Source organism: Lutra lutra, chromosome 16 (assembly GCF_902655055.1).
Source record: "Lutra lutra chromosome 16, mLutLut1.2, whole genome shotgun sequence".
In the NCBI taxonomy this organism is placed as follows: domain Eukaryota; kingdom Metazoa; phylum Chordata; class Mammalia; order Carnivora; family Mustelidae; genus Lutra; species Lutra lutra.
Window position 1 is genome coordinate 15,095,688 of NC_062293.1, and position 26,696 is coordinate 15,122,383.

At 46.9% G+C, this 26,696-nt stretch overlaps 2 protein-coding genes across 4 annotated transcripts in view; both read right to left on the reverse strand.

Annotated features, from left to right (window-relative positions):
* Positions 1 to 558: 558 nt before the first annotated feature.
* LOC125087835 (translational activator of cytochrome c oxidase 1) lies at positions 559 to 6,982 on the reverse strand. Of its 2 annotated transcripts, none has more exons than XM_047708546.1 (5): positions 6,465 to 6,982; positions 3,944 to 4,047; positions 2,502 to 2,629; positions 1,626 to 1,803; positions 559 to 1,106 (listed from the first exon to the last, which is right to left on the reverse strand). In XM_047708546.1, the coding sequence occupies exons 1-5, from the start codon at positions 6,745 to 6,747 to the stop codon at positions 906 to 908; spliced, it is 894 nt and encodes a 297-aa protein (XP_047564502.1). In that variant the 5' UTR covers positions 6,748 to 6,982; the 3' UTR covers positions 559 to 905. The 2 variants fall into 2 exon arrangements, with proteins under 2 accessions (XP_047564502.1, XP_047564501.1); XM_047708545.1 differs by having other exon boundaries at positions 3,944 to 4,050; positions 6,465 to 6,979.
* A 4,339-nt stretch (positions 6,983 to 11,321) lies between these two features.
* Positions 11,322 to 26,696, reverse strand: part of DCAF7 (DDB1 and CUL4 associated factor 7) — a 34,005-nt gene continuing 18,630 nt past the window's right edge. Inside the window, exons 2-8 of one of the 2 annotated variants that reach the window (XR_007123372.1) lie at positions 24,455 to 24,613; positions 23,594 to 23,705; positions 23,128 to 23,246; positions 19,873 to 20,082; positions 18,795 to 18,912; positions 15,837 to 16,074; positions 11,322 to 11,385 (exon numbers count right to left, since the gene is read on the reverse strand). Coding sequence is in view for 1 of the 2 variants with exons in the window: in XM_047707156.1 (XP_047563112.1) it covers positions 15,902 to 16,074; positions 18,795 to 18,912; positions 19,873 to 20,082; positions 23,128 to 23,246; positions 23,594 to 23,705; positions 24,455 to 24,613 (891 nt within the window). In the remaining variant the exon portion in view is untranslated. Of the gene's footprint in view, positions 16,075 to 18,794; positions 18,913 to 19,872; positions 20,083 to 23,127; positions 23,247 to 23,593; positions 23,706 to 24,454; positions 24,614 to 26,696 lie in introns of both variants that reach the window. The other variant, XM_047707156.1, reaches the window with a different exon arrangement.

Consider the following 26,696-nt stretch of genomic DNA (forward strand, 5'->3'; position numbering starts at 1 on the left):
CTAAGGGCGGGCATTCCGGTGACCAAGCAGCTCTGCTGAGAGGTCTGCTCTGACCAATCTCAGAACACACAAGGGCCTGGGTGAAAGAAGGCCTGGGAATCCCTTATCACTGGCACTTGACTTCCCACTGGGTTAGAGCCTTAAGCTCTCTGGCAGAATGAGGGCAAGGAGGCCACGAGAAGAGAACAAGGAGGCATGCACATCAGCTCACACTGCCCTAGGGCAGTTCCAGCAGACAGCAGTCCTGTGTCTGACCTCTGAGGTCCTAGGTCTTAAGAGTGGGATCTAACACAGGGCACCAACTAAACAGCTTGTGCTCCTGGTTAAGTACAGTTCCTGGTACACAGGTGTTTGATAAATACTATATGCATGATTAATGACAGGTTTAGGCCACCAGACCAGCATTAGGGCAAAGTGGTGCCATAGAGATCTACATTTCTCTGGTCCAAAAAAAAAAGCCTGGGACTGGAGTAGTAGAATTAAACCTATAGACTTCAAAGGAAGTCAAGTTTTTCTTGGACAAAAACCCAGGAAAACACAACAGCCACACAACAGGAGTGTAGCAACCCAGATCAATTATATTATTTAAGAGAAGTTTCTAGTAAAAGGGCCCTCAGGGTACCTGCTGTTCCCCCAAGGACCAACTTCCTAAGATCAGAGTCTGATTAGCTGGCTGTCTCCTCCCTATAGCCAGGAGAGCTCTGAGACACCAGCAGAGCTGACAAAGAGGCCCCACAGAGATGCAGTGACTCCCTTGGCCACTCCCGTATCCACGCAGGTCTTGGTTTTATGCCTCCTACCCTGGTAGGCCTCCAATCTGCTTCAGTCCCAGTCACTGCAGAAGCATGTGCTCCAGAATGAGCTGCCAGTTGCCTAGAAAGGCCCCCGGGGGCACACAGAGCTAGTTACTCAATGTTGTCATAGACCTGGATCACGTCCTCATGGTTGGCAAGAGCCTGGATGAGAAGGGCGGCCTGCTCCAGGTCAGGGTCAGCCAGCTGCACCTTTGTATTGGGGATGAATTCTAGAGAACAGGACACCGAACACAAGCCCAGGGAGTCCAGCTTCTTCCTCACTTGATGCAGTGAAGAGGCATCACAAATAAACTAGGGACAAAAGAAAGTCAAGAGGTGAGGGGCCAGGAGATAGCAGAATAAAGGCAGTCAGAATTTTGCAAAACCTGAATCACTGTGGTTTTTTTTTTTTTTAAGATTTTATTTATTTATTTGACAGACAGAGATCACAAGTAGGCAGAGAGGCAGACAGAGAGAGAGGAGGAAGCAGGCTCCCTGCTGAGCAGAGAGCCCGATGTGGGACTCGATCCCAGGACCCTGGGATCATGACCCGAGCCGAAGGCAGAGGCTTAACCCACTGAGCCACCCAGGCGCCCCTGAATCACTGTGTTTAAGTTCTTACCAGCAGAGCTATAGTTTTCAGAGTTCTGAATGCTTCCTGTAGTCCTCGGTCAAGTAAGCCCTACGCAGTATTCACGTAATAAATGTTTATGCAACATGTGAACTCTTTTTGTCACTTGTACCCCAGGGCGGGAGAAAGAAGAAAGAGAAGCATGCCTTAACGCATCTATTAGGACAAAAGTCCAGCAAACACCAAGGCTTCATACTCACTTTAAAAATGTTCTTTTCCTCTTCGTCTTCAGTTTCCTTGACATCTTCAGCTCCTGCTTCAATTGCCAGCTCGAGGGCACGCTCCAGGTTCACAGCTTTCTTCTCTTTGTCCTCCACTCCAACCACGATCACCCCCTTTTTGTCAAAAGAGTGGCGAGCTCCATCAGCCATCATTCCCCTCAAAGGAAAGGAAACACACTAGACTGAATGCCTGTAGACACTCAGCCCACCATAGCACTGCATTCTAATTACTCTGTTTCCCACCCAGCCTTCACTGTATAGACATCCATACTTCTGAAGGAGGGTATGCAGCGACCACTGGGCAAGGGAAAAATCCAAACATATCCCCATCCCCTTCTTTCTGCCCTGATTGCAGTTTAGTGGATGCAAAGACATCGCTCATCATTTAAAATTCCAGTCTTGGGCGCCTGGGTGGCTCAGTGGGTTAAGCCGCTGCCTTCAGCTCAGGTCATGATCCCAGGTCCTGGGTTCGAGCCCCACATGGGGCTTTCTGCTCAGCAGGGAGCCTGCTTCCTCCTCTCTCTCTGTCTGCCTCTCTGCCTACTTGTGATTTCTCTCTGTCAAATAAATAAAATCTTAAAAAAAAAAAATAAAATTCCAGTCTTAGTGGTACATTTTAAGACTTGGACATTACATGGCTACAGGTGGGGAAAAATGGGACAAAGGGCCTCTTCTCCACCTGATAGACAAGCCTAGTACAGAATGAATTAAAGAAGAAATGATCCCATCTGGATTCTGTTATGGATGAAATATGCTTAAAACTTCAAATGCCACCGGGAACAACTGCAGTTTCCTTGCAAAGGATTGGAACCTCAAGGTTTCATACCCTTCCACTCTCCCCAGACGCACACCTACCCATTCTTGTTCAGGATACGTCTGATGTCTGAATAGCACTTGGAGCCACTGTTAGATAATGCCTCAATGAGCAGAGAAGAGCCTCCAGGGCCTCGGCCCTCATACAGCAAATAAACATCCTTGGTTTTCTGCAATAAACAACATGAGCATATTTTCCTGTCTCCAAATTACCTCTTGCATCCCAACCCAGAACACAGATACTGACTCCAAGGGATGGGCACTCTGGGGTACAGCTTAGGGCCTCAAGTCTTTATTGCTGTCCCTTACCTCTGAGAGGTGGCCCTTTGGGACCCATTTTGAGGTAACTGCAAGTATGGCCCCTTACTGGGAAAGGAGTCTGTGTCTCTGGTCCCCGAACAATCAATTAGCCACCTCCTAGTTTCATTTCCTCCCTATCCCAAATGGATCCCACATCTAACACACACATCACCCCCCACACTCCCACCAAGACTCATGTTCCTACACCTATCCCGCATGAGATCCACCTGTGAAGTCTCCTACCCTTGGGGTGCTGAGTATCACTTTAAGAAATAGCACCCTGGGCCCTATCATAAGAACCACTGAAAACAGTTTGGCCACAAAATTCAAACAATTCAATGAAGGTCTAGTGACCAGTCTCACCGGACCTCCCATGCTGCCTCCACTCATCCCTTGCCCACACACCCGACCTCCACCACTCTCTCCCAGCACCCTGCCCTGCTACCTTTCCAGGAACTCTCAAATGACGACTTACTCCTTCTTCTTTCACAAAGGAAATAAAAGACCACCAGGTGGGGGAAAATCCTCTTTCCACTTTATCTGCACCACGGCCCACATGGAGGCATGTGTATAATGATTAGAAAACAGGTTCTAGAGTCTGCCTGGTTTCAAGTCTGTCATTTTCCATGTGAACTTGGTCACCTAATCTTTCTGTGTTTCAGTTTCCACTTTTGAGGAAGTTTTGAGGTTGTTCTGACGATTCAGTAAGATAATGCATACAAAGTTCTTACCAAAGTGCCTGGCCTAGAGTAAGCTCTCAATAGTTATTAGCTATTAAGATGATTATCACTTCCTCAAATCCTTCCTACTGTCCCAGAGAAAGAGGTGTCCTCTCACCTGGGCTCAAAGACAATTCCCATACCTGAGCTCTACACTCTGTCCCTCCCACAATCACTAATGCCCTGTCTCCCTTTCTACTGGCTCTTCTCCTTTAAGGCATACAAATCTGAAAAACAGACCCTTCCTCAATCTAACACTCCCCACATTGTACCCCTTCTTTCTACCTCACATCCTCACACTTTGGCTGAGTGGTCCTAAGCAGTCTGGTTCCGTACACTGTCTATTCATACTATTCCTGACTATTCATACTATTCTCTGATAATCTAAGGAGTATGTGGCGGCCTTCTGGACATGGGCCCTGGAGGGGCTATGAGCAATAACAAGAAGTCAAATTGAGGACATACCCCCATTTTCAGCGATGCCTCGATCGTTGACTTGGGCATATGCTTGCTGCGACACACCTCTAAGATGTTGGCCAGACTGCTGTTGTGCTCAGGGTTGGGGCCTCCTTCTGAGATAGAAAGAAAAGAGTGAGTGAACACATCTCATTACAGCTGGGAGAAAGAAGGGATTTCTGCCACTCTACCCACCCCCACCCAAAAGAGTAGCAAGTCACCACCTGGCTTTCAGTTAATTTTGAACATTTATTCAATATTAAATGTTTATGGAATTTGGAGCAGTATTTTGGAAAAGAAGGCTTGTTGGTTTGTTTTTTAAAGATTTTATTTATTTGACAGAGTGAGAGAGAGCACAAGTAGAGGGAGCAGCAGGCAAAGGGAGAGGGAGAAACAGGCTCCCCAGTGAGCAGGGAGCCCGATGAAGGGCTCCATCCCAAGACCCCGGGATCATGACCTGAGCCGAAGACAGCCACTTAACCAACTGAGCCACGCAGTGCCCTAAATTTTTATTATATTTTTAAATTTATATTTTAGGTAGTTGACGTACAGTGCAATATTGGTTTCTAGAGTAGAATTCAGTGATTTATCATTTACATACAACACCTAGTGCTCCTCATAACAAGTGCCCTCCTTAATACCCATCATCCATCTAGCCCATTTCCCACCCACCTCCTATCATCCACTCTCAGTTTATTCTCTATCATTAAGAGTCTCTTGGGGCACCTGGGTAGCTCAGTCAGTTAAGCATCTGCCTTCGGTTCAGATCATGATCCGGAGTCCAAGGATTGAGGCCCATGTCGGGCTCCCCACCTAGTGAGGAGTCTGCTTTTCCCTCTGCCCCTCCCCCTGCTCATGCTCCCTTTCTCTCTCTGTCTCTCTTATTTTATTTTTTAAAAAATAAAGGTTTTATTTGTTTATTTGACAGAGATAGACACAGTAAGAGAGGGAACATAAGCGAGTGGAGTGGGAGAGTAAGTAGGCTTCCCGCCAAGCAGGGAGCCTGATGAGGGGCTTGATCCCAGGACAATGCAATCATGACCTGAGCGGAAGGGAGACGTTTAACGACTGAGCCGCCCAGGCTCCCCAAAAGATTTTACTTATTTATTTGGCAGAGAGCGCACAAGTAGAGGGAGCAGCAGGAGGAGAGGGAAGCAGGCTCCCCAGTGAGCAGGGAGCCTGATGCAGGGCTCAATCCCAGGACCCTGGGATCATGACGTGAGCTGAAGGCAGCCGCTTAATCTGCTGAGCTACCCAGGCGCCCCGGAAAAGAAGTTCCTAATTAATCCTAAGGATGGATATCTTTCTGCTAGGTTTCAGCAAACACCACTTTGCATCAGACGAAGAGCTGAGGGATGAAAGTGGTACCAACATTTCCTGGACTTATTAATACCCCTTGCTCTGACTCTATTTTGTGTGTAATTATTGAAACGCTCATATGATAAGGTTTAATCATGCTGTGTCTCAGAGTAGGGGCTATACCTCATTATTCTGTATTACCAGTGCACATAACAAACACTCAATAGTGTTGATCTCACTTAGTATCAAGAATGTAGAAGGAAGGGACGCCTAGGTGGCTCAGTTGGTTAAAACGGCTGCCTTCGCCTGAGGTCATGATCCCAGCGTCCTGGGATCGAGTCCCACATCGGGCTCCTTACTCAGCAGGGAGCCTGCTTGTCTCTCTGACTCTGCCTGCCACTCTGTCTGCTGTGCTCTCTCTCCCTCTCTCTGACTAATAAATAAATAAAACCTTTAAAAAAAAAAAAAAAAGAATGTAGAAGGAAGCCAAAAGAAATATCAGGCATGAATTCTAGGGGGAAATTAGTATTTACTGAGTCCCTATTATGTGCCAAAAACGACCATACAGTGGGTACTATTCCTGTTTTATAGAAGGAAACTGAAACTCTGCAAGGTTAAGCCATTTGCTCAACGTCATCAGTTAGTAAGTAACAGAAACCAAGTTTTCTTGACCCCAAGGTCCATGATTTTTACAGGACTTTTTTCTCCACTCCTACAGGTATCTGACACTAAATACAAAAACAAAAAAGTCATCTTGCAGTGGCTACACTATTGAAAAAGCCATGGCTGCAAACTTACCTTCCAAGAAAATGTGTCTTAGGAAATCCTAATGAAGCAAACTGACACTGGGCAAGTAACAGATTTACTCAATGTCCCTTCCACAACCTACGTTGTGGTCCACAACCAGAGGGGACTAGAGGGCTTGATCTGTCTCTTCAGGCCAGAAACACATAGACCTTCTCTTAGAGTCTGTTTCCATGAAGTACCCCGCTACACACTAGAATGAAGTCACTTTTACCATTATCGTCCTAAGAGCAACTCCCTGCCATGCAGGCAGATGCTCAGCATCTGGGAAGGTGAGTGGACACATACAATGCAGGTAGGTGTCCTGAACGTTTATGAAGTGGGCAACGGTGGGAATTAGGAAAAGAAAAGAATATGAAGGACCAAGGTTAGGGGTGGGCCCCTGGTTTAGCTGTGGGCGCACAAAGTGCAGCAGCGGGTGACTTACCTTTAACTGCCAGGCGGATGCTCAAACAGAGCTTGGAGAAGATGCGACTCTTTTCGGCGTCCTTGGGACCCTTGATATGCCGGACTTTGGACCACTTGTTGTGCCCGGCGGGGACCGCCGCCGTGAGGTGCAGCGTCCTGCCCGGAGCGCTGGTACAGCGCGTGGGCTCAGGCTGGGAAGCCGCGAGGGTGGGTGAAAGAGCCGCCCGGACCCCGGGGCCTAGAGCTCCCCTCAAGCACCGGGCAGCGACCCTGCTCAGGCTGACAGCAGCCCAAGCTGCCATTGGCTCCGACCCTGGACCAAGGTCAGCAAGAACAGCCAACGAGCAGCGGTTAAGATCAGCCCGTGGCGTCCGAGGCAGAAACCGGCAAGTCCTGAGCTTGAGGCCACCTCCACTCGTCTCCGGAAACCCAAGTGCTCAGGCCAGCACCGGGTAGCCGGGACCCGAACGACCCAATACAAGACCCGCGGTAGCCGGGAGTGGGTCCCTTAGATAATGTAGCACACTTCCTTTCTCCGGTCCGTTCCAGAAACGCGCCCCCAAAGCCTGAAAAATCCGTTCCGCCGCACGGTACTTGCTCCAGTCTCGCGCCTCTGCTGAGCCGGGGCCGAGGTTGGAGTACAACTCAAATTTTTTAGCTTTAACTAATAGTTCGCTTAGGAATTTATTATTGTTGTTGCTTATTATCCAGCCTACTTTGTGATGGGCTCGGCACTCTCCTCCTTCTACTTTGCCATTTTGGAAACAGATTGCTCCTGGTACCTTTTGCAGTTCCTGTATCCACCACAAACCTGGGTCTTTTTGGATCCTTGTTCCACTTCACTTCACCTGGCTGAATTTTGCTCTTCCTTCAAGATTCAGTTCGGACATGATTTTCCACCAAAGGAAAACATGCCCTAATTCTCCAGTTGGGCGCAGATGCCCTACCTCGTGCTCACATGATCCTTCATACTCGCCTGTACCTTAGCACTTTTTTAATCTAAAAATGTTTGTCTCCACCACAATATTAAATTCTTTGAGAGGACAGGACCCCGTGTCCGGCATAGTTCTTTTTTTTTTTTTTAATAACAGCTTTATTGAAATAATTCACAGGTCATACATCACCAATTTAAAGTGTATAATGGTTTTTAGGATATGTATTCAGACTTGTGTTACCATCACTATAATCAGTTTTACATTTTAGTCACCCCAAAAAGAAACCCTGTATCCATTAGCAGTCATTTCCCATTTCCTCTCAATTTTCTCAGTCCTACGTAGAAAATTTACTTCTTCCTCTATGGGTTTGCCTATTCTGGATGTTTCATATGAATAGAATCATATAATATGTGGTCCTTTGTGACTGACTTTTTTCACTTAGCATGTTTTCCGGGTTCGTTGATGTAGCATGAATCAGTACTTCATCCCTCTTTTATTGCCAAATAATATTCCATTGTATGAATCTACAACATTTTATTTATCCATTCATCTGTTGATGGACATTTGGTTGTTTTCTTTTGACTATTATAATATTGTCACGAACATTCATGTACAAGTTTTTGTATAGACATGTTTTTGTTTCTCTTGGGTATATACCTAGGAGTGGAACTGATGAGTTGTTCCAGTGACTCCATTTAAACTTTTTTTTTTAATCTTTTTTTTTTTTTTAATTTGACAGAGAGATCACAAGTAGGCAGAGGCAGGCAGAGAGAGAGAGTGGGGGAAGCAGGCTTCCCGCTGAGCAAGGAGCTTGATGTGGGGCTCGATCCCAGGACTCTGGGATCATGACCTGAGCCGAAGGCAGAGGCTTAACCCACTGAGCCACCCAGGCGCCCTCCGTTTAACCTTTTGAGGAACTGCCAGGCTGTTTTCCAAAACAGTTGCATTATTTTATGTTCCGACCAGCAATGTATGAGGTTTCCACTGTTCTCCACATCCTTGCCAACACTTATCATCTCTTTTTGACTGTAACTGTTGCCACCCTAGTGAGTATAAAGTGATAACTCACAGTTGTTTTGATTCGTATTTCTCTCATGAGTAATGATGTCTAAGATGTTTTCATGTGCTTATTAGCTATGCATATATAGTATTTTTTTTGTCATTTAAAAATACAGTTTAATATGTCCTTTTGAATAGCAAAAGGCAAATTAAGGGAATCACAAATAAGCATGAAGGCCAAAGTAAAGTCTGAGATTGCCCTAGTCCAATCAGCCTAAGTCTACCAGGCAAACCTGTAGTTCAACCAGGTCAGCTCTGGACTCAGTGCAACAAGAAAAACTCCACACTGGAGGGATGGTGAGGTGTCTCACCAAACACAGAAAAAGACAATTATTATAGGATTGTGGGGAAAGGTGGAGGTTAGGTGAAATTTCAATGGAATAGAGTTCAATAGTCTCAACAGAACACAGAAGCTGTGTCAGCATCAGCTCTGGACTACAAAGCAGACCGAGTTCAATTTCCGTGCAAACTACAAAACTCATGGGGAGTGCCAGATTCCGAAGCACCTGCTCTTAAGTTTTATACCTGGGTTGGAAATCAAGGCTGCGTCTCTGTCAGAGTGACTTAGATTCTCTAAAAGCAAGACTGTTAAGTCCTCATTCTCACTGATAGAATTTCAGACAGCAAACTTTTCTGACTGTCTCTGATTTTAGAGAAGTTTCTCAGCGAATTATTAAAAAAAAAGCAGTCACTCAGAGAAGGGAACTTTTATGACATTTTAAGTTGCAGGTGTGCTTATGAGAAATATTGTTTCCTGTTAACTTTGCAGCTCGTTTTGTCTATTTATCTGTGATGAATAGCAGGGCAGAATTTTACTTTCTCAGTTTGAGCTAATACTCTCTCTAGATAAATGCACAGATGACTGAACCATCGCTAGAGCCTGGTTTTCAGGATCACTGAAATCATTTACAATGAGCCTTGGCCGCTCATTTGTTGGTGGGGCAGAAACAGAACTATCTACGCACCACCTTATTTCCTCTTCCTAGGCGTACAGGCAGACTACCTTTCTTAAACGTCCTTGCAGTTAGGTTGGAATCACACGGCTGAATTTGGTAGATATGGGCAGAACTCTTCCTAACATATTTTCCCCTTCCAAGAAACCTGGGAGGCCACAAGTTCTGGATGATGTAGCTGACCAACCCCCAAAGGACTTCACATAAGCAAAAAGTAACATTTTGTTGTGTTCAGCCTCTGAGGTATAGCGGTTTGTTACCGCAGCTTAGCCCGGGCTCAAGAGGTGAATACCAACAGCACAACTCTCCCAGAGCACCCCTTAAAAACTAAAGAGCAGAAGGGGTGCCTGGGTGGCTCAGTGGGTTAAAGCCTCTGCCTTCGGCTCAGGTCATGATCCCAGGATCCTGGGTCAAGCCCCACATTGGGCTCTCTGCTTGGCGGGGAGCCTGCTTCCCTCTCTCTCTCTGCCTGCCTCTCTGCCTACTTGTGAACTCTCTGTCAAATAAATAAATAAAATATTAAAAAAAAAAAAGAAAAAAGAAAAAACTAAAGAGCAGGAATCTCCTATTTCGCATCTGTGTCGTCAGACTGTACAGTACAGTTCTAACAGAGCCAGCAGGTGCTCATTTTGTCCCATGGAGTCTAAACTCTTGGAAGTGGTTTTTTGTTTTTTAAGTAGGCTCCACGCCCAACATGGGGCTTGAACTCACAGCCCCGAGATTTAGGGTCACGTGCTCTACTGACTTAAGCCAGCCAGGAGCCGCATAAACTCTTAGAGTACGTACTTCTTTTCCCCAGACCCACTGCCGCCCCCAGCTCAATGTTTCTGTCACGATGGCAGTTACTTGCCAAATACTGGGTCATGAAATCAATCACAATTTACCCTACTTCTCTTCGCTTGAAATGATTTAATGTGAGCCAAGAATGAAAATAAAAATAAATAGAAGGAGTATTCAACCAGGACTCAGAGCATCTGAACAGCAGTGGGAACAGGCACTCCTCCATCTTACCACGTTGGGATGTAGGCTGAGGAAACTGGCTTGAACTTGGAAACCCTAGCCGGCATCAGAACCTGTTGTCCAAACCCACAGGGTCTGGGAATTATCGTTTGTCATCCTTCAGAGCCCGCAGTTTGCTGCATCCTGATGACCCCACCTCTTAAATCTCTTCCGTTATGTCCTGTCCTTTCCTCCCCTGCTGCTCCTGCTTTAGTTCAGGCTTTTACTTTCTCTCATCCTATTACAGTAGGTGAACGGACTCCCTGTTGCATCCCCTACATGGACATTTTCTTCACTACCTCCTAAAGTGCAGTTCTGAGCATGACTTGCCTCTACGTGAGTTTTCCAAAATCTCATACAGGTATAAGGTCTAAACTTCCTGCAATGCACAAAAGACTCTGCCTGATCTGGCTTCTACTTACTTCTCTAGCGAAGCGACAGTCCCCATTCAAAATCCCATATCAACTTATAATTCTCTGAATATGGCCATATTCTTTCTTGCCTCTATACATTGTACATGGATGATCCTTCTGCTTTAAATATCTTTCCCTATTCCCAGAGAACTCCTACTCAGCCTTCAAAATTCAGTTTCACCATCCCTTGTCTTGTGAAGTTTTCCCTGACCTCCTCTGGCTCCTACCCAGACACAGAGGATCACCTCCTCCTCAGGGCAACCAGTAAGCCTAAACACTCCCATAGTTTCAACACTGCCAGGAACTGTTTATCTGGGAGACTGCAAGCAACTTGAGGATCACAGCCCCTGGCACAGAGTAGGTGCTCTGTGTTTTAGTAAGAGGAATGACTCAGGCTGTCAGATAGTATGATGGGCTGGGGAGGACTCTCGTCACCCAGCCAGTGTCTCTGGAACATGACCACAGTAGCAGAATGGGAAGAACTGAATTCATCACAAGAAGAAATTCAGTCAATCTATACATGTTCAAGTTTTATTACAAAGTGTGATGGGCAGAAAATACGGTACTTCTTATACAGGAGGCTGAAACAGAATGAAAGGGTGAAAATTAGGTTTAATATACTCAGGAAGCAAGAAATAAAGTCATAGATGTAACACTCCACTTTCAGGTGCCTTTGGAGTCGCCTTCAATGGAGATTTACCATTGTGGTCTCACAGCACAGTGTTAACATTTTATTACGAGCCCTGTGTACAATCAGTCCTGTGATAATAATATTTTTAAAAAGAAAAATGGGATAGTACAGTTCTGCAAGGGGACAGCTTCCTCTCCACCTGACCATGGGAGGTCACAAAAGCTAGAGTATAGAGGAAAAGCTTAAATATATAACAAGAAATGAAGTTCAGACGTACTAGGCTAGAGGAGACAGAAATTGATTGGCTAGAGCTTAACATCTCAGAGAACAAGGAATCTCCATTTCCTACATAGAGGTTTGTACAATCATGCTACAAGTTCACACTCGGGGTGTGGGGGGAAGGTCACTGACAGGGTCATAAAATACACAGGAACCAAAGCAAGTGATCCATACTCAAGCCAAGTCAAAGCTTTAGCTCAACAAGTCTCGTTGCACACCGGGTTACCACAATCAACCCCAGGCGAGAGCATTTCTCTTCAACAGCAGACATCACGAGTCCATAGCCAATGGGTTGTCCTAAAGGTGGGTCCTTGTAAGTTTTCTAGCTGTTACACAGACTGCCAACATCCTTCTTTTTGAGTTCATGCTTTCACTAGCTTATTTGTTTCTGGTTTTACACCAGTCCAAAGCCTCTTGGGGAAGGCACCCGCATGTTTCCAGACTTAAAAAATAATATCCACAAGGTAGCCTGAGAGGACCGGGCCCACACTGCATAGTCACACCTTTGACTCCGAGAGCCAGTGGCAATGACAATGGTGGGAGAAGAAAAGAGTACAGGTGGGAAAGGCAGGCAAGGCTCTGCAGCAGGAGACACTGTGGGCAGCTGGCCCAGCCAGTACAGAGAGCCTGCTCCAGAGCTCGCAGCGACGCTCAGCTCAGCTCTTCTCCCTGGGAAATTCCAACTTAAGTGCCAGGCATGACCTTCCTTCCTCATCCTGGGGTGAGGGATTAAAGGGAAGCGTCTGCTTTGAGAGAGGGGTCTACTTGAATGGTCTCCCTTACTCCAACCCAGGCAGGCAAAGAAGCTGCCACATTCTCAAACCGGGGGAGGCCCCTGCCATGTGGTAAACCCTGTAAGCTCTCAACTGTTCTTACCACCTCAGACTTGAGGCCCAGGCTGCAGAAGGGAGAAAGTTCTATGGGGGCAAGGCCAGAGGGAGAAAAAGAAAAGGGAAGAGAGGAAAATCGGCAGGACCGCCTGCTTCCTCTGCTCTGTATAAGCCTACAACCAAGGACAGCCATGATCAGGAATGGCCACGGGACTGCCAACACCTGCGGATTGCCACCAACATCACCCATGGCTCAGTGCTGTAGGAAGGGGCTCCTCTGCCCGAGCTGGCATCCTGTCCCCACAATTAGACAGTGCCAGATTATCTGACAAAAGTTCCAAAAAGGCTGACACGGGCTGAGGGCATAGCGTCATTCCATGGCCACCCCAGACCTTTCATGCCCTCTAATATCTTTTCCCTTGATCTAAAGAAACACTTACCACAGATTTTCTCCCGTATCTTAAATCTCCTCCAAAAATTTCAGCCAAAACCATCATCAAAACTTTGTAGGACTCTCAACTATTTCTGTACCCCCCCCCCAATCTTAACTGGTTGAGAGCTGATCCTGATTCTGGTAAGAAATTCTCACCAAGTGATCGAGTATCTTCCCTCTTCAAGTCCTTGACTGACAGCTCCATTCCTCCCTAGAAGGAGAGGGTTCCAACTCTTCTGGGTATAAATACTCAAGCCCCTGAATGACTTGTATCCATTCACCAACTCCCTGATGTGGAACCTGAAGCCGAATTTATTCAGCACCTCTCGGCCCCCTCAGAGCGGACAAGGAAAACAGGCAGCTTTGGCCCCACGGAGGTGGGGGGTAAAGAGGGCCACAGGAGCACATGGAAAAGCCACAAATAGACACTTGCTTTTGAAACAACAAGAGATCTGGAGCATCCCTGGCTAAGAGGCTTTCTCAGTCTTGAGACTACAGAAATCCTCTCCTCAGCCACGAGGCCACGTGGCCTATGGTGTAAACGGAGGGTAAGAGAGCTGGGACTTCAAAACACCGGCATCTCTGCAACTGTGAGTGTGTGTGTATTTGTGCAGGGAGACTAGGGAGTCTCACCTGGGCCCCAGGTGGATGCCAGGGAGATGCCAGGGGAGGAGGACCACACAACAGGACCTAGGAAGGGAAGAAAGGTCTGGGAGCCCACAGGGCAAGGGAAAAAACCCACCAAAAGTTGTTGGTTTCCAGAGTGATAGCAACTTTATGCAAATATATTCTAATTACTACGGACTAATTATTTCCCCTGATTGTTTTCCAGTTCCAGTTGACAAATCTCACCATGCAGACCATGCTTAAGTGCAGATCAGGAAAGGAATCTGAACACAGAACTCAGTGCGGTTAAACGTTGCCCCAGGAGGACCAGCCCCTCCTACCAGTCTGACCTCCATCTCAGACCCTTTTCCAGGGGAAGGACCTGACGGCCTCCTAGAGCAAGCTACCATCAACTTAGACTTGCTACCCTTAGGAGAGGGACCCTGGAACCAGCAAATACAATTACAAGCAAAGGAGGGCTCTGACCAAGAACTGTTCACTTCACACCTCTGAATGACACAGTGCAAATCTGGGAGTAAATGCAGCAAAGTCAAACTCAAGTGGAGAGCCCGCTAAAGAGTCTCAAAATTGGAATAAGAAAGTAAAAAAGTAGAAGAGGAAAGACACTAAGAAAGAGTCTTTTTCTTTGGACAAGCACCTGTGTAGTAAAGCAAAGAGCTGGGACTTTGGAGACAAAAATACATCTGCTCTGGAAAAGGAGACTCAACCATAAAAGTTTAAGGGTCCAGAAGAACAAAACTGTTTTATTTCTCAAGAGCAGGTGAGAACACAAGTGGACAAAACCACCAGCTTTAAGGTCTGCTACTCCGCTACTCAACACTGCGCAACTCAGAAGGGCTCAAAAACCTATGGCAGAACACACTAGACCAAAGGCCCCCAAGACTGAGCATGTCTCAAACCCTGCCTGCCCAAAGACTCATCCAGCACCAGAATCACACACAAGCCCCCTCCATGGAACTCATACATGCAACGGAAACAGACACTGCAGCCTGCAAGTCCAATACTGCTCAGTACCTAATGGTGGGGGGATGGGGTGGCTGGGGGTGGGTGCAGGAGGGTTGAAAGATGCACATTAACTGGCTGGCCCCACAGCTACCTATTTACTCGATGGCCTGGGATTATCACAGCCCATTAGTCCACTCCTTCCAGGAGCTGACAGTCCCCCACGCTCTAAAGGAGATCTTGTTCAGGATTAGAGGCACAGACTATGTGCCTCTGAAGCAGGACCCTCTCACTCAAAGAGTGGCCAACCATCAGTCACAGTAAACCAGCCAGAGATACCAAAGTTCAGCTTATAGACTGTGCTTGCCTATCACTCAAGACATGAAAGAAAATGGCCTGAGACTTACATCAGGAGGGAAACACAGGCTCGGAAACTATGTCCTGGAAATGCATTCTAAGCTCAGCTTTTCTGAAACCATTCCCTTCAAGTCAGACACGCTGTCTCTCTCAGCTCTAACACATTGCCAGCAGGTCCTGGGGTGGGGGGGGGGGTCAGAAAGAGGTACTTGAGGAAGAAAAGCCTTCACATGTCTGTTTGGGAGCCCAGAATGTCCTTGAGAAGAGCCGGGCTCAGAAAAAGTGAGAGAACTGGCCGACTTCAGAGCACCGAGGCGGTTTGGGACTCCTGCTCAGGTACGTCGCACTCAGGCAGTGATTCAAGAAGGCAAACTGCTCATGGGGTCACGGGCCCAGTGCTAGATCCAGGCACTGAGGGAAGAGAGGAAGTGCTCATGGGGCGGACTATGAAACAAAGGAAGAAACCAAGAAGAGTAAAATCCTTTTTGTAAAAAAATTAGCCTGATAGGTAAAAAATATACAAAGTTGAAATTTGTTAAAGACACTGATAACAGGAAGAAAGACAACTCCAAACCGGTATCTGTTCCCACTTAAGTGCTAACATGACACAGACACAGAGCGCCGCCTAGGGCAGCGGACAGGTAAGAGACATCTGGGGCAGATGAACACAAACACAGCCAGGGCCTGCAATGCTCATTAACGCAACAGCTGACAAACAAATATACAGAAAATTTTAATGGAGGAACCAAAGGAGAAGAGAAAAGGAGAGAAAATCTTAAAACTCAGCCCTGGGCTGAGAAGGCGCCACACAGCACTGAGTCTGGCACAGACAGCGATGGGACGACCGGCCAGGAACTCCTAGAGCAGCTTCTGGTAACAGTGGTGCAAAGCAATGAGAGACATACTGGCCACCAGAAACACATTTCTTCTTACTTTGGGGATGGGGCAGAGGCAGGAAACACACCAGCCCCCGCCTCGTGGGCAAGGCGCTGCCAACGCTACACTCGGAGTATCTCCAGGCAGTTGTTGTAGCAGATGGCAATCCAGTCAGGCTGAGTCGATGCCCACTGCACGTTGTTGATCTCTCCCTCAGCTGTGTAGGCCAGGATCGGGTCCTCGATGGCCCGGGGCATTTGCTGGATGTCCCAGATGAGAGCCTGGTGATCATCCGCTAGTGACAGAGAAAGCCAGCAGCAAGGTCACAACTCAGGCAAGGAGGAAATCGGTCCCCGCATTTGGGGTGGGCGGAGGGATCACAGTTTACAAAGCACTTGCTCACCAAGATCCCAGCGAGGGAGGTTTTATTTCAAGCCTCTGTTTTATAGATGAAGAAACCAAGACTCAGAAATGTTCAGGCACTTGCCCCAAGCCATAGAGCAATGCAGCTAGTACACAGCGGAGCCAGGGCTCAGAGCAAGGCCTCTGATGTGTCCCAGGGCCCCAGTCACTGCGGCAGAGTGAGGATGGCAGAATGGGACCCAGAGGGGCACCTCTTACCTGGGGCAAGCATCAGGAAAGGACCAGGGGATATAAAAATTATCCCCAAACATGTCATCTGCAGCCACTTAAAGTACCTGAGTGATTAAAAATCCCTCTCTGATGATTCAGCTTATGGGATTTTACCCCATATCATGAACTTCTATACTTTGATGAGGTGTTACATAGATGAGGTGAAATGCTGAGTGGACATGTGCTCTTAAAAACAATTTTCCCTAGAAAAGCTACCTTCTTCACCCTGGGAAGTAACAGAAAGAAGGTAACCACCTCAAAAAAATACTTAAGCACATGAAAAAGGACTGGAAGAAAATATATCCAAATGAGAACAGTGGTACTATGAGGCTGGCAGAGTTATGAGCTATGTTTACTTTTTACCAGTCGGTGAGTGATCTGTAATGTGGTCATTCACTTTTATAATCAAAACAATAAGTCCTTAGACTTAAGGGAAGAAAAATAAAAAGGCAACGACCTTCAATATCACAGTGTCCCCTGATCCCATCAGCCCATCCTGATGTGAAAACCTGTCTCTGATACACAGGAGATCTGAGGAGCCTAATAGGCCATGCTCACGTGGGCAACACTGGCCTGGTGCCATGGCCATATAACCCAGGCGAGGTACAAGATGCCCTTCCTGGGGACAATCTCTGTCAGGGGCTCTGGGGAGCTGTTTGCAATGCTCAGCACATCTACAGCACTAAGTTTCTTCTCCTCAGCGCCCCTCTCAACCAAGCACATTCTCCAGCCACAGCTCCTTCAGCTGAAGGGACTCTGGACAGGTACAACACACACAGCAGCGAGCAGGGCAAAGGAAGCCACCAGGAGCAGAAGACAAACTTCTACTGGGGGGCACTGGTACCATTCTTCAGGAACAAGGACCATACCGTTTTTTTCTTCCTTCTCCCACCCTTCCCTAGCCACACCCCTGGGAAAAAAGAAGGCAATCATGAAGGAGTCAGCCCACAACCTGAGGTGCAGAGGAAAGCAGAAGGCCTCTAACTGCTCCTCAGTGACATACAGGCATGGGGAGAGGGCCAAAAACAGGAAAAGGTTCATGTCTTTCAAATGAATACTAAAATAGTGCAAAAGCACCAAACTACTCTGCTCCTCTGGCTTCATAATGAGCAAGGAAATGAGGATGTTACTTATGAGTGAGGAAAGGAAAAAGTATGTTAGAAAGAAACCCAAGGCACCAAAAATGAAAAAGATAAGAAGCAAAACATCATGGGATGAGAGTGGAATTCTGTCTGTATAAAATAAAGGGGCAGACTTTCGTATTGGGGGGGTATGTGGAGGCATATACCCACATAAAAAGGTCTCAAAGGAGACACGCTGTTGTCAGAGGTCACCAATGGAGAGTGGGACTGAGGTGGACATAGGACAAGAAGGAGAAAAGATTGGGACGCCTGGGTGGCTCAGTTGGTTGGACGACTGCCTTCGGCTCAGGTCATGATCCTGGAGTCCCGGGATCGAGTCCCGCATCAGGCTCCCGGCTCCGCGGGGAGTCCGCTTCTCTCTCTGACCTTCTCCTCGCTCATGCTCTCTCTCACTGTCTCTCTCTCAAATAAATAAATAAAATCTTTAAAAAAAAAAAAAAAAGAAGGAGAAAAGATGACTTTCACCTTCCTATTTTATATACCTCAGTATTATTTTAATTTTTAAAAGATTTTATTTATTTATTTGACAGAGAGAGAGATCACAAGTAGGCAGAGCAGCAGGCAGAGAGAGTGGGGGAAGCAGGCTTCCTGCTGAGCAAGGAGCCCGATGTGGGGCTCGATCCCAGGACCCTGGGATCATGACCTGAGCCGAAGGCAGAGGCTTAACCCACTGAACCCCCCAGACTATTTTAATTTTTAATAACAGACTTACATTATGCCTAGAATAAAAGCACACTGACAGGATATTTTTAAGGGGTACTCTTTTTGGTCCGGCAAATGGTAAGGTGGGAACTATAAGTCTCACCCCACTGATCAAGCCAGGCAGGGCCTTCAACACCTCCAAAGACTATTGCAAGGCAGCTCTGTCTCCCCAGGAGTGACAACCTCGGCCATTCCCAAACATTCTGTTCCATCTAAGAGACACTGCCCCCCTTCTCCACAGTCCTGGATCAGAGTCCTCTGGGCCAACGTGGATTTCAGGAAGGCACAGCCTACAACTGATACATGATGTAAACAGTGCAGGGCAGGAGCTCTGCTACCACTGAGGGTACAGGATCTTCTGGATATGTGGACTACTCCAATTTCACAAGTGGAGGGAGGCTCTCTGTTGAGCTACTTTGCTAAATCTCTCAAACCACCCTTTGGAAATAGCAATGATTACGGTTCTAAGGAGACAGAAGGAGACCTCCTCCCCTCGCCCTCCCTGTGGCTTGTCCCCACACCCCGCCACCATGATTACCTGCGGTACAGATGTGGCAGGATGAGTGTGGGGCCCAAGCAATGCCGTTGACACATGCTCTGTGGTTGTTCAACCTGGCGACAGGTGTGCAGGGGACTCGGACATCCAGAATCACTACCTGCAGAAATAACAAGTGAACGGCTCAGGAACTTCAGGGTGTAACAGGAAAACAAACAAGACATTACACAAGGAAAACATAATTCTAAAGCATAACGTGTTCATTTGTGGATTTAAGACCATTAGAAGCAGAGGGTCTTGGGCCCAAAAGCAGCTATAGGATTGAGGAAAAAGACAAGACTAAAAGCAAAGACACAGGCAGTTTGTCGTCTATGTCTTAAGCAATGTAGGGCATTTAGACTGATAAGGAAGGGGAGAAGTAGGAGTAGGTAACATGAGTTTGGATAATAGGACCAGGTCCTGTTTGGTGCTTGTACTAAGAACTCCGCGCATGCTCAGTGGACAGAATGAGAAGCCTCTCCCCACAACCCCCAAAGCAGAATTTGAAATGTAAGAAGTCTGAGGTACCAGCTTCCCCAAAAGTTAATCACTGCTTCATCTCCACCCACACTTCATTGCTTTTATTAAGAAACAGGCCACGAAGAGTTGTCATTTCTATGTCTGTTTGCTAAAGCTGGAAGAATCTGTCCAGACCACCCAAGAGGAAAAGTGCCTGTTTCAGCACCATAAGCACATATGATTCGGTCTGCTTTTCAGACACTGCTTTTCTTGGCTCCAACGCCAATGCTCCAAGTTTTAAAAAGTTCTTAACACACAGTCCTTGTTTTAGACCAGGCTTACTCAGTGCCAGCACTGCTGACATTTTGGGTCTGATCATTCTTGAGCGGGGTGGGGGGTACTCTTGCACGCGGGATGTTTAGTAGGACCCCTGGCATTCGCCCACCAGATACCAGCAGCACTGCCACCTGCCCCCGGGTCGCGGCAATCCAAAACGTCTTGATGTTTTTAAAACTCCACTGGAGAGGAAACTGCCACTGGCCGAGAACCACTCTTCTAGCAGCCCTCACTGGTGCCATAGACAGGAGGCCATGCCGTGGGCAGCCCGGAGCAGGGTACTCACCTCCATTCCATCCATGGCCATGGTGGCCAGGTAGTTAGGGTCCTGCTTGTTCCAGCAGAGGCGAAGCAGTGGGTGATGCTGTGGGTCTTCGTAAATGATGGTGCTGTGTTCTAGATGACGAAGGTCAAACATCCGCACCGAGCCATCAGCGCCCACAGAGGCAAACATGTCCCGGCCACCCCCAGCCCGACTAAATGCAATATCATAGACCTGTTGGTGAATAAGAAGCTTCAGTCAGATTCAGATCCGGGACCCTCTTTTCCTGTACCAGGGACCTCTATCATCCCTACTTCCCCTATACCCCCCTCATGACACAGAAGAAGGTCAAGACAGCCAAACAGTATCTGTGAATTCTGGCGCCTGAGACCTGTTATAACCTCCGTGACTTTCTGCTACACAAACTGGCTGGCTTCCTCCTGCATTCCTGCTTTCTGAGTCTGTTTCCTCCAACCTTTGTGATAAGACAAAGAGCAGAAACCCTGCTGAGCGGCAGAGCACAGGGCGGAGCAAGTGTTCCGTATGGTGTCAGCCAGTGGCTGTCCTCTGCCACACTACAAAATCCAGACGTTTGTTTCCTGGGCCGTGATGGCTTTCGTTTGCGTGTGATCAGAGACAGACCCATGCCCACATTAAGGCCACTGATCTGAGAGGTGGAGGCAGCCCTCCTGTGGCGCTTACTAACAGCCACTCGGGTTCTGCTGTGAAACCTGGACCTGAGACTCATTTTCATGAAAGAAGTAAGAGCAGTTTCAAATCATGGGACACTCAGGGGTTCCTGTCTTCACAAAGAGGTTTGGGATCACTCTCTTGTCCTAGGACATGCTTTATTTCTTCTCCCAGTTGGTTTGTATTCAGAAGTGAGTCAATTTAAGTTGGTTTTTTTTTTTTTTTAAGATTTTATTTATTTATTTGTCAGAGAGAGAGAGGGAGAGAGAGCGAGCACAGGCAGACAGAATGGCAGGCAGAGGCAGAGGGAGAAGCAGGCTCCCCGCCGAGCAAGGAGCCCGATGTGGGACTCGATCCCAGGACGCTGGGATCATGACCCGAGCCGAAGGCAGCTGCTTAACCAACTGAGCCACCCAGGCATCCCTCAATTTAAGTTTTGAATCATTGTTTTCTGCATTACCCCCTGCAAACATTGCACACTAATATCTATGAGAAAACAGAGGCAGAGGGCAACAAAGAGCCTCAGAGAAAGAAAGGGATGAAGAGAGACAGACAAAGCCAGAGCCAGAGCAAGAGAGAGAAAAACTGAAAAACCAGTGCCAAGGATCTCCTGGGGTCAAAGACAGCGACAGCTGACTTCTGAGGAGACACAAGTGGCATCTCTCACTAAATACTGGGACTCAAGCCTTCTTGAGGTTCTGCCTACTAAGGGACATTGCCAAAGGAACATCTATTTTTATGTGACCTCATAAATTCCTTTTCCTCTGGCTGACTATGAAATCACGCTTCTCTTTCTATGGTTGGAACTAAGAATGGTTCAAAAGCGAACTGGGCCAGTCATCACAAAGAGGCCTGACAGATCACAGCTCCGTCCAGCACCGTCCAGCCATGTTAGGGCGTGGGTATATTTACAAGATGTGTTGCCCACGGGCTGGCTGCCAAGAACTCCCAGGGACAGGGACACCATGGCTGCACTGCTAAGTGCTTAGATACCACAGGCAATGCGGTTAAATATGTCAAGCTCTCTCAGCTCCTTCCTCTGTGCTCCATTTGGGCATTTCCTCCTAAACCAAGGGAAGGTGACAACTCCTGGATATATATTTCCCTCCTCCACACCCAGCCCTCTGGCAGGCAGCAACAAGGAAGAGCCTCCAAACAAGTCTCCACTTTGACAGAGACGTGGACTGAGGAAGAGCAAAGGTCTAGCAGGTGTCACTGTGTCTCTGAGAGCCACCCTCCCAGGTCTATTTCTTCAAGGCCAGGGTGCTGGCCCAGGGCCCGTCTGCCATTAAGATCCATTCCTGGCCCTTGCCCTAGGGAGAAGCTAAGGTATTTCTCATTCCCTCTCTCTGTACCCTCAACTTTCTTTGCCAATGGCTGTGCCCCCTCCGTGGTTGTATCCTGGGGAGACCCAGCCCCTGGGCTCCAGGAACCCTGTCTCTTCCCTTTGCCCCTCTGGCCTACAGGCAGCAGCAGCTTCCTGCTCCTATTCTCCACATGACCTCACTGTTGCCAGTGTGGCTTCCCAGCTTCACCATCATCTGTGTGAGCATTGCCCTAGGTTAAATCCCAAGTTTAAATATTTAGAGTAGTTGCAGTCTTCTGGGTTGGACCCTGACAGAGAAGAGCAAACGAGGTTATCACAGAACTAAAATGTAGCAACCTGTTCCACTTGATGTCAAGAGGGTTTCCAGAAGTTCCTTACTGGTCCTCTCTGTTGGACAAACTCTTCCTTTGCCCCTTGGCTTAGCAGCAGCTAAATTGAGCAATCTTATAACAGAACTTACCCTGAGGAGCACAGAAAGCCAAAGACCAATCCCTTTCTAAGAGTGATAACCTGGTCACCATCTTCCCATTCTGAGGACCTCAAGTGTCTGACCTGAGGTCAAGGCATTCCTTTTATCTGTACTAATACTCCTTGCTGAGCAGGGTAAGGGAGAAAAGAAAAAGAAACATGACCCACAGGAAATCAGAGTACAAGAAACATGCAGTGACTCTGGGAGAAAAAAAATTTATGACCAGTTTCCAAAAGCTCTCCTCAGAAGAATGCTTTGATCAAAACACAATCACAAATAACTCTCCTCGGCTTTTCCAACTAACACAGGAGAAACATCACCATGAAAATAAACCATATTCCATTCCAGATTGTATTGAAAGTATTAAAGAACATACTAGAATTTCATAAAACAAGTTGAGAGAAAAAACGATGATTTAGGTTTGTCTGCCAAGAAATTTTCCCTCTTCCTGGTTTCCCCCACTTCCCTCCCCTCCAAAAAGTAAATATATTTCAAGGTAAGTGTTATTTTTCAGTCCCATCAGGTCCACTAAGAGAGTTCATTATTACAAAACAGCAATCTCTGGCACAAAAACTATTATGTAGATTAGGTTGCTTGTATCAGCCAAAAAAACACGTTAGTTTACAACAGTGTTATTTTTCGCTGTTTTGACATATTACCATTTTCAGTTTCAACAAGACATTGGCATTACGATTTTCCACATACTTTGCACAACAGTGAGAGGGTGGTCTGACCTCGAACTGAAGGCACAGAAAGCAGCTGAGGAAAGCAGAAAGAGGAACAGCATCATTACCTCCTTGTCATGCGCGATCAGTTGGGTCTTCACATGACCAGACACAAGATTCACTCGCCCCAACACCTGCCCTGTCTCCAGCCCCCAGATGGTACAAGTCGTATCAATGCTGGAGGTACCTGGAAACAACCAGTGCAAGTCAGTGGCTGACAGGAGTGAGGCTTCCCTCCTTGTGTCTACTGCTCTGTGTAACCCAGGAGACGACATGCCACAGATACTTCCTAGGCAACAAGAGTCAAGTATTCAATCCCTACCCCAGGACCTCAGACTCTGCTGACTGGAGAGACAAGATATACACACATGGGAAGCTTAGATCCATACGAGGAATTAATAACTACATTTCATATTTGGCCTCTTTCCCTCTGGCCTGTTTTAGGCTGATCCATGGACCGCAGGCCCAGTGTTTTATCTGAGGAAAGCATCTCTGCTTCTTCAAAAAGGAATACACACCCCCTTGCTCCCTTACCTAACAGATAAGGATCCACCTCATTCCAGTCAAAGGAAGTTAGAGGAGCACAGAAATCTGAGTTCTTGTTATTGTTTAGCAAACATTCCAGCCGGGTTTCTGTTTCACCAACCTGAAGGAACAACAATTTTTAAAAATCAGCCAGTCTTATCTTCACAGAAAACTTTTAAAAGCTCTGTTTAGACAATATATTATTAAACAGAAGACACAGGAGAAAAACATTATTATCCTAGAGTAATAAAATCCAGAGGAACTCCTCCAAATGCTACTTCTTTCCAAGCTTTCTCCTCTGTCCCGCTTTGTTTTTCCCAATTCTCACCCCGAGGCATTCCTAGAGGAGCGGTCTCCTCACCTTGCCCGACCTGGAACCTCTGCACCCTGCCTGGCACTACTCCGGGCCATACGAGACGCCACTGCAGACGCGCTCAGCCGAGAGAGGAGGTGAGGCTCCACGGTCCACTCACACACTCAACTAGAATCAACGGCCTGGTACTTTGTTTTTAAATTACTCCAAAATATCTTGGCTATAGACAGAGTAACAAGCCTCAAGCATCCCCCCGCCTCCTACCCACCCCACCCGCAGAAGGTTCTCTTCATTTCACCAGGTTCACTGAGCCTCTCAAGTTTCCATGGCTGACTGTGGCCTGACCACAGCAGGACTTCAAGGAATCCCAGCTAGATTTACTGGGGAATCTGCTGAACCAATAAAGGTCATTCCAGAATCACTCCCATTTGCTTCTCCTGGGCTACAGTGACACTTGCAGCCTCCAGCCCCAGTCAGTTCTGCGACTCCACGATGCTTAGTAACAGCTAACATGGAGAAAGCCCATCAGTCTCGCCGCTGACTGAACACCTGCTCACCCTCCACACACGAAGATAGTCGCCACTTGTCGCCAGTAGGTCTGGATAGACGCCTTTTGTGTCGGGGATCCACATGAGCTTTGTCGTGGGGTACGGATGGTCAAAAGTGTTTCTGCAAATAAACTCCGAACTCTCTTCATCTAAACCAACAAGCTGGACCTGTAAAACAACCAAAGTGAGCCATGGAGAAACATTTGTTTCTGGAGCAGTATCGAATACCTCAGATCCTTCCCCCTACCTCCCAACGCCTCACCTAGTCCTGTACTTAACACAAAAGCATGTGTCAAAGGAGCCTTCAAGAACGCAAACCACTGGGGCACCTGGATGGCTCAGCTGGTTAAGGGTCCAACCCTGGATTTCGGCTCAGGTCATAATCTCAGTCAGGGTTGTGAGACTGAGTCCCTGCGTCAGGCTCTGAGCTGGACCTGGAGACCACTTAAGATTCTCTCTTCCTCTCCTTCTGCCCCTCCCTCCACCCTCTTCCCCAGAAAGAACCCAAACCGACTGTAAGTGGCAAAAAAGTGGCTGCCACTGACGGCAAAGTTCCCTGGTTTCCAGCCACGTTTTCTTCAGAGTTGATTTGGACCAATATTAACTTCCATTCTTTTTTGTCAAACTCAGTCCGGCTCGGTGAGAAATGCTACTCGGTATACAGTTGTTTATTGATGTCCACTGACTAGAAGATGGAATGGGGGAATTTTTGGTAAAGACCCATAGGAAGTGGATAAGCACCAAACCAGAAGGTAGAAAAACAGAATTCGACTACTGCTGCCTAACTTCAGTCTCAGATACCACTGTCTTCCTGCTTTTTTTTTTTTAAAACAATTTTATTTAGGTACGGCTGCATGCAGTAGAAGTCATTTAAATGTACAGTTCAATGACACAGAATGTGTACATGCACGAAGGTATACAGCTGGGAACCCCCCCACCATGGTAATTAAGATAACGAACATTTCTATTACCCCAAAAAGTTCTCTTGGGTTCCTGTGCAGTTAACCCCATACCCGTAGCCCCAAGCAACCACTGATCTGTAGTTCTGGCCTTTCTGTAATACCATACAAAGGAAATCATATGGTCATGAGTCCTGGGACAGCTACTTCAGCACAAAGCTCCTGAGATTCGTCCACATTACTGGGTGTATCAGTAGCCCCTTCCCTTTCATTGGTGAAAACACTGCATTATGTGGAAACACTATAATTTATGTATCCATTTACCAGCTGGTGAACTTTTAGGTTATTTCTAGTTTGGGACCATTATAGATATTGCTATGAATACTTATGCATAAGTTTTTCTTGGACAAGCTTTCATTTCTCTTGGGTAGACAACTGAGAGTAGAACTGCTGGGTCATGTTGTAAATGTAGGTTTAACTTGATTAAAAGACAAATGGCCAACTGTTTTCTGAAGTGGCTGTGTCCTGCATTCCCACTATATTCCACTCCTCTAACATAGGAGAGGTCCACACCCTCCACATCCCTGGTCAACGCTTGGTGTTGCCAGCTTAAAAAAAAAAAAAAAATCATTCTAACAGGTGTATAGCAATATATTAAATTGCATTTTCTCACTAATGATACTGTGTATCTTTTCATATGCTTATTCTCCACTGAAGCCTGTTCAGATATTTTGTCCTTTAAAAAAGGGGGGGGGGCGCTTGGGTGGCTCAGTGGGTTAAAGCCTCTGCTTTTGGCTCAGGTCATGATCCCAGAGTCCTGGGATCAAGCCCCACATCGGGCTCTCTGCTCAGCAGGGAGCCTGCTTCCCCCTCTCTCTCTGCCTGCCTCTCTGCTTACTTGTGATCTCTGTCAAATAAATAAATAAAATCTTAAAAAAAAAAAAAACTTGGCTTTTTAGACTCAGAAAAATTGGGCAGAGAGTAGTGTTCCCATGTACCTCCTGTCCCCACACGTACACACCACATCCACTATCTAAGCACCAGCACCAAAATGATACATTCATTCAAATGATGAATGTACACTGATACATAATCACCCAAAGTCTATAGTTTAGAGTTCACCCTTTATGTTGTATGATCTGTAGATTACAACATGTATCCACCAATACGGAATCATACAGAATAGTCTCACTTCATTCTTTACCAGGCTGTTTTCTTATTTACTGAGTTCTGAGAGTTCTTTGCATATTCTGGATACAAGCCCCAGTTACGTGTTTTGCAACTATGTTTTCAGAGTCCACAGCTGTTCCATCATTTTCTTTCAGTGTTTTTTGAAGAACAGAAATTTTATT

Coding starts and splice junctions, on each gene's coding strand:
- LOC125087835 (XM_047708545.1), bottom strand. CDS start 6,747: ATGGCAGCTTGGGCTGCTGTCAGCCTGAGCAGGGTCGCTGCCCGGTGC. Junction 2,630..3,943: donor AGGCATCGCTGAAAATGGGG/GTATGTCCTCAA, acceptor TGTTTATTGCAG/AAAACCAAGGATGTTTATTT. Junction 1,804..2,501: donor CGTATCCTGAACAAGAATGG/GTAGGTGTGCGT, acceptor CTTTCCTTTGAG/GGGAATGATGGCTGATGGAG.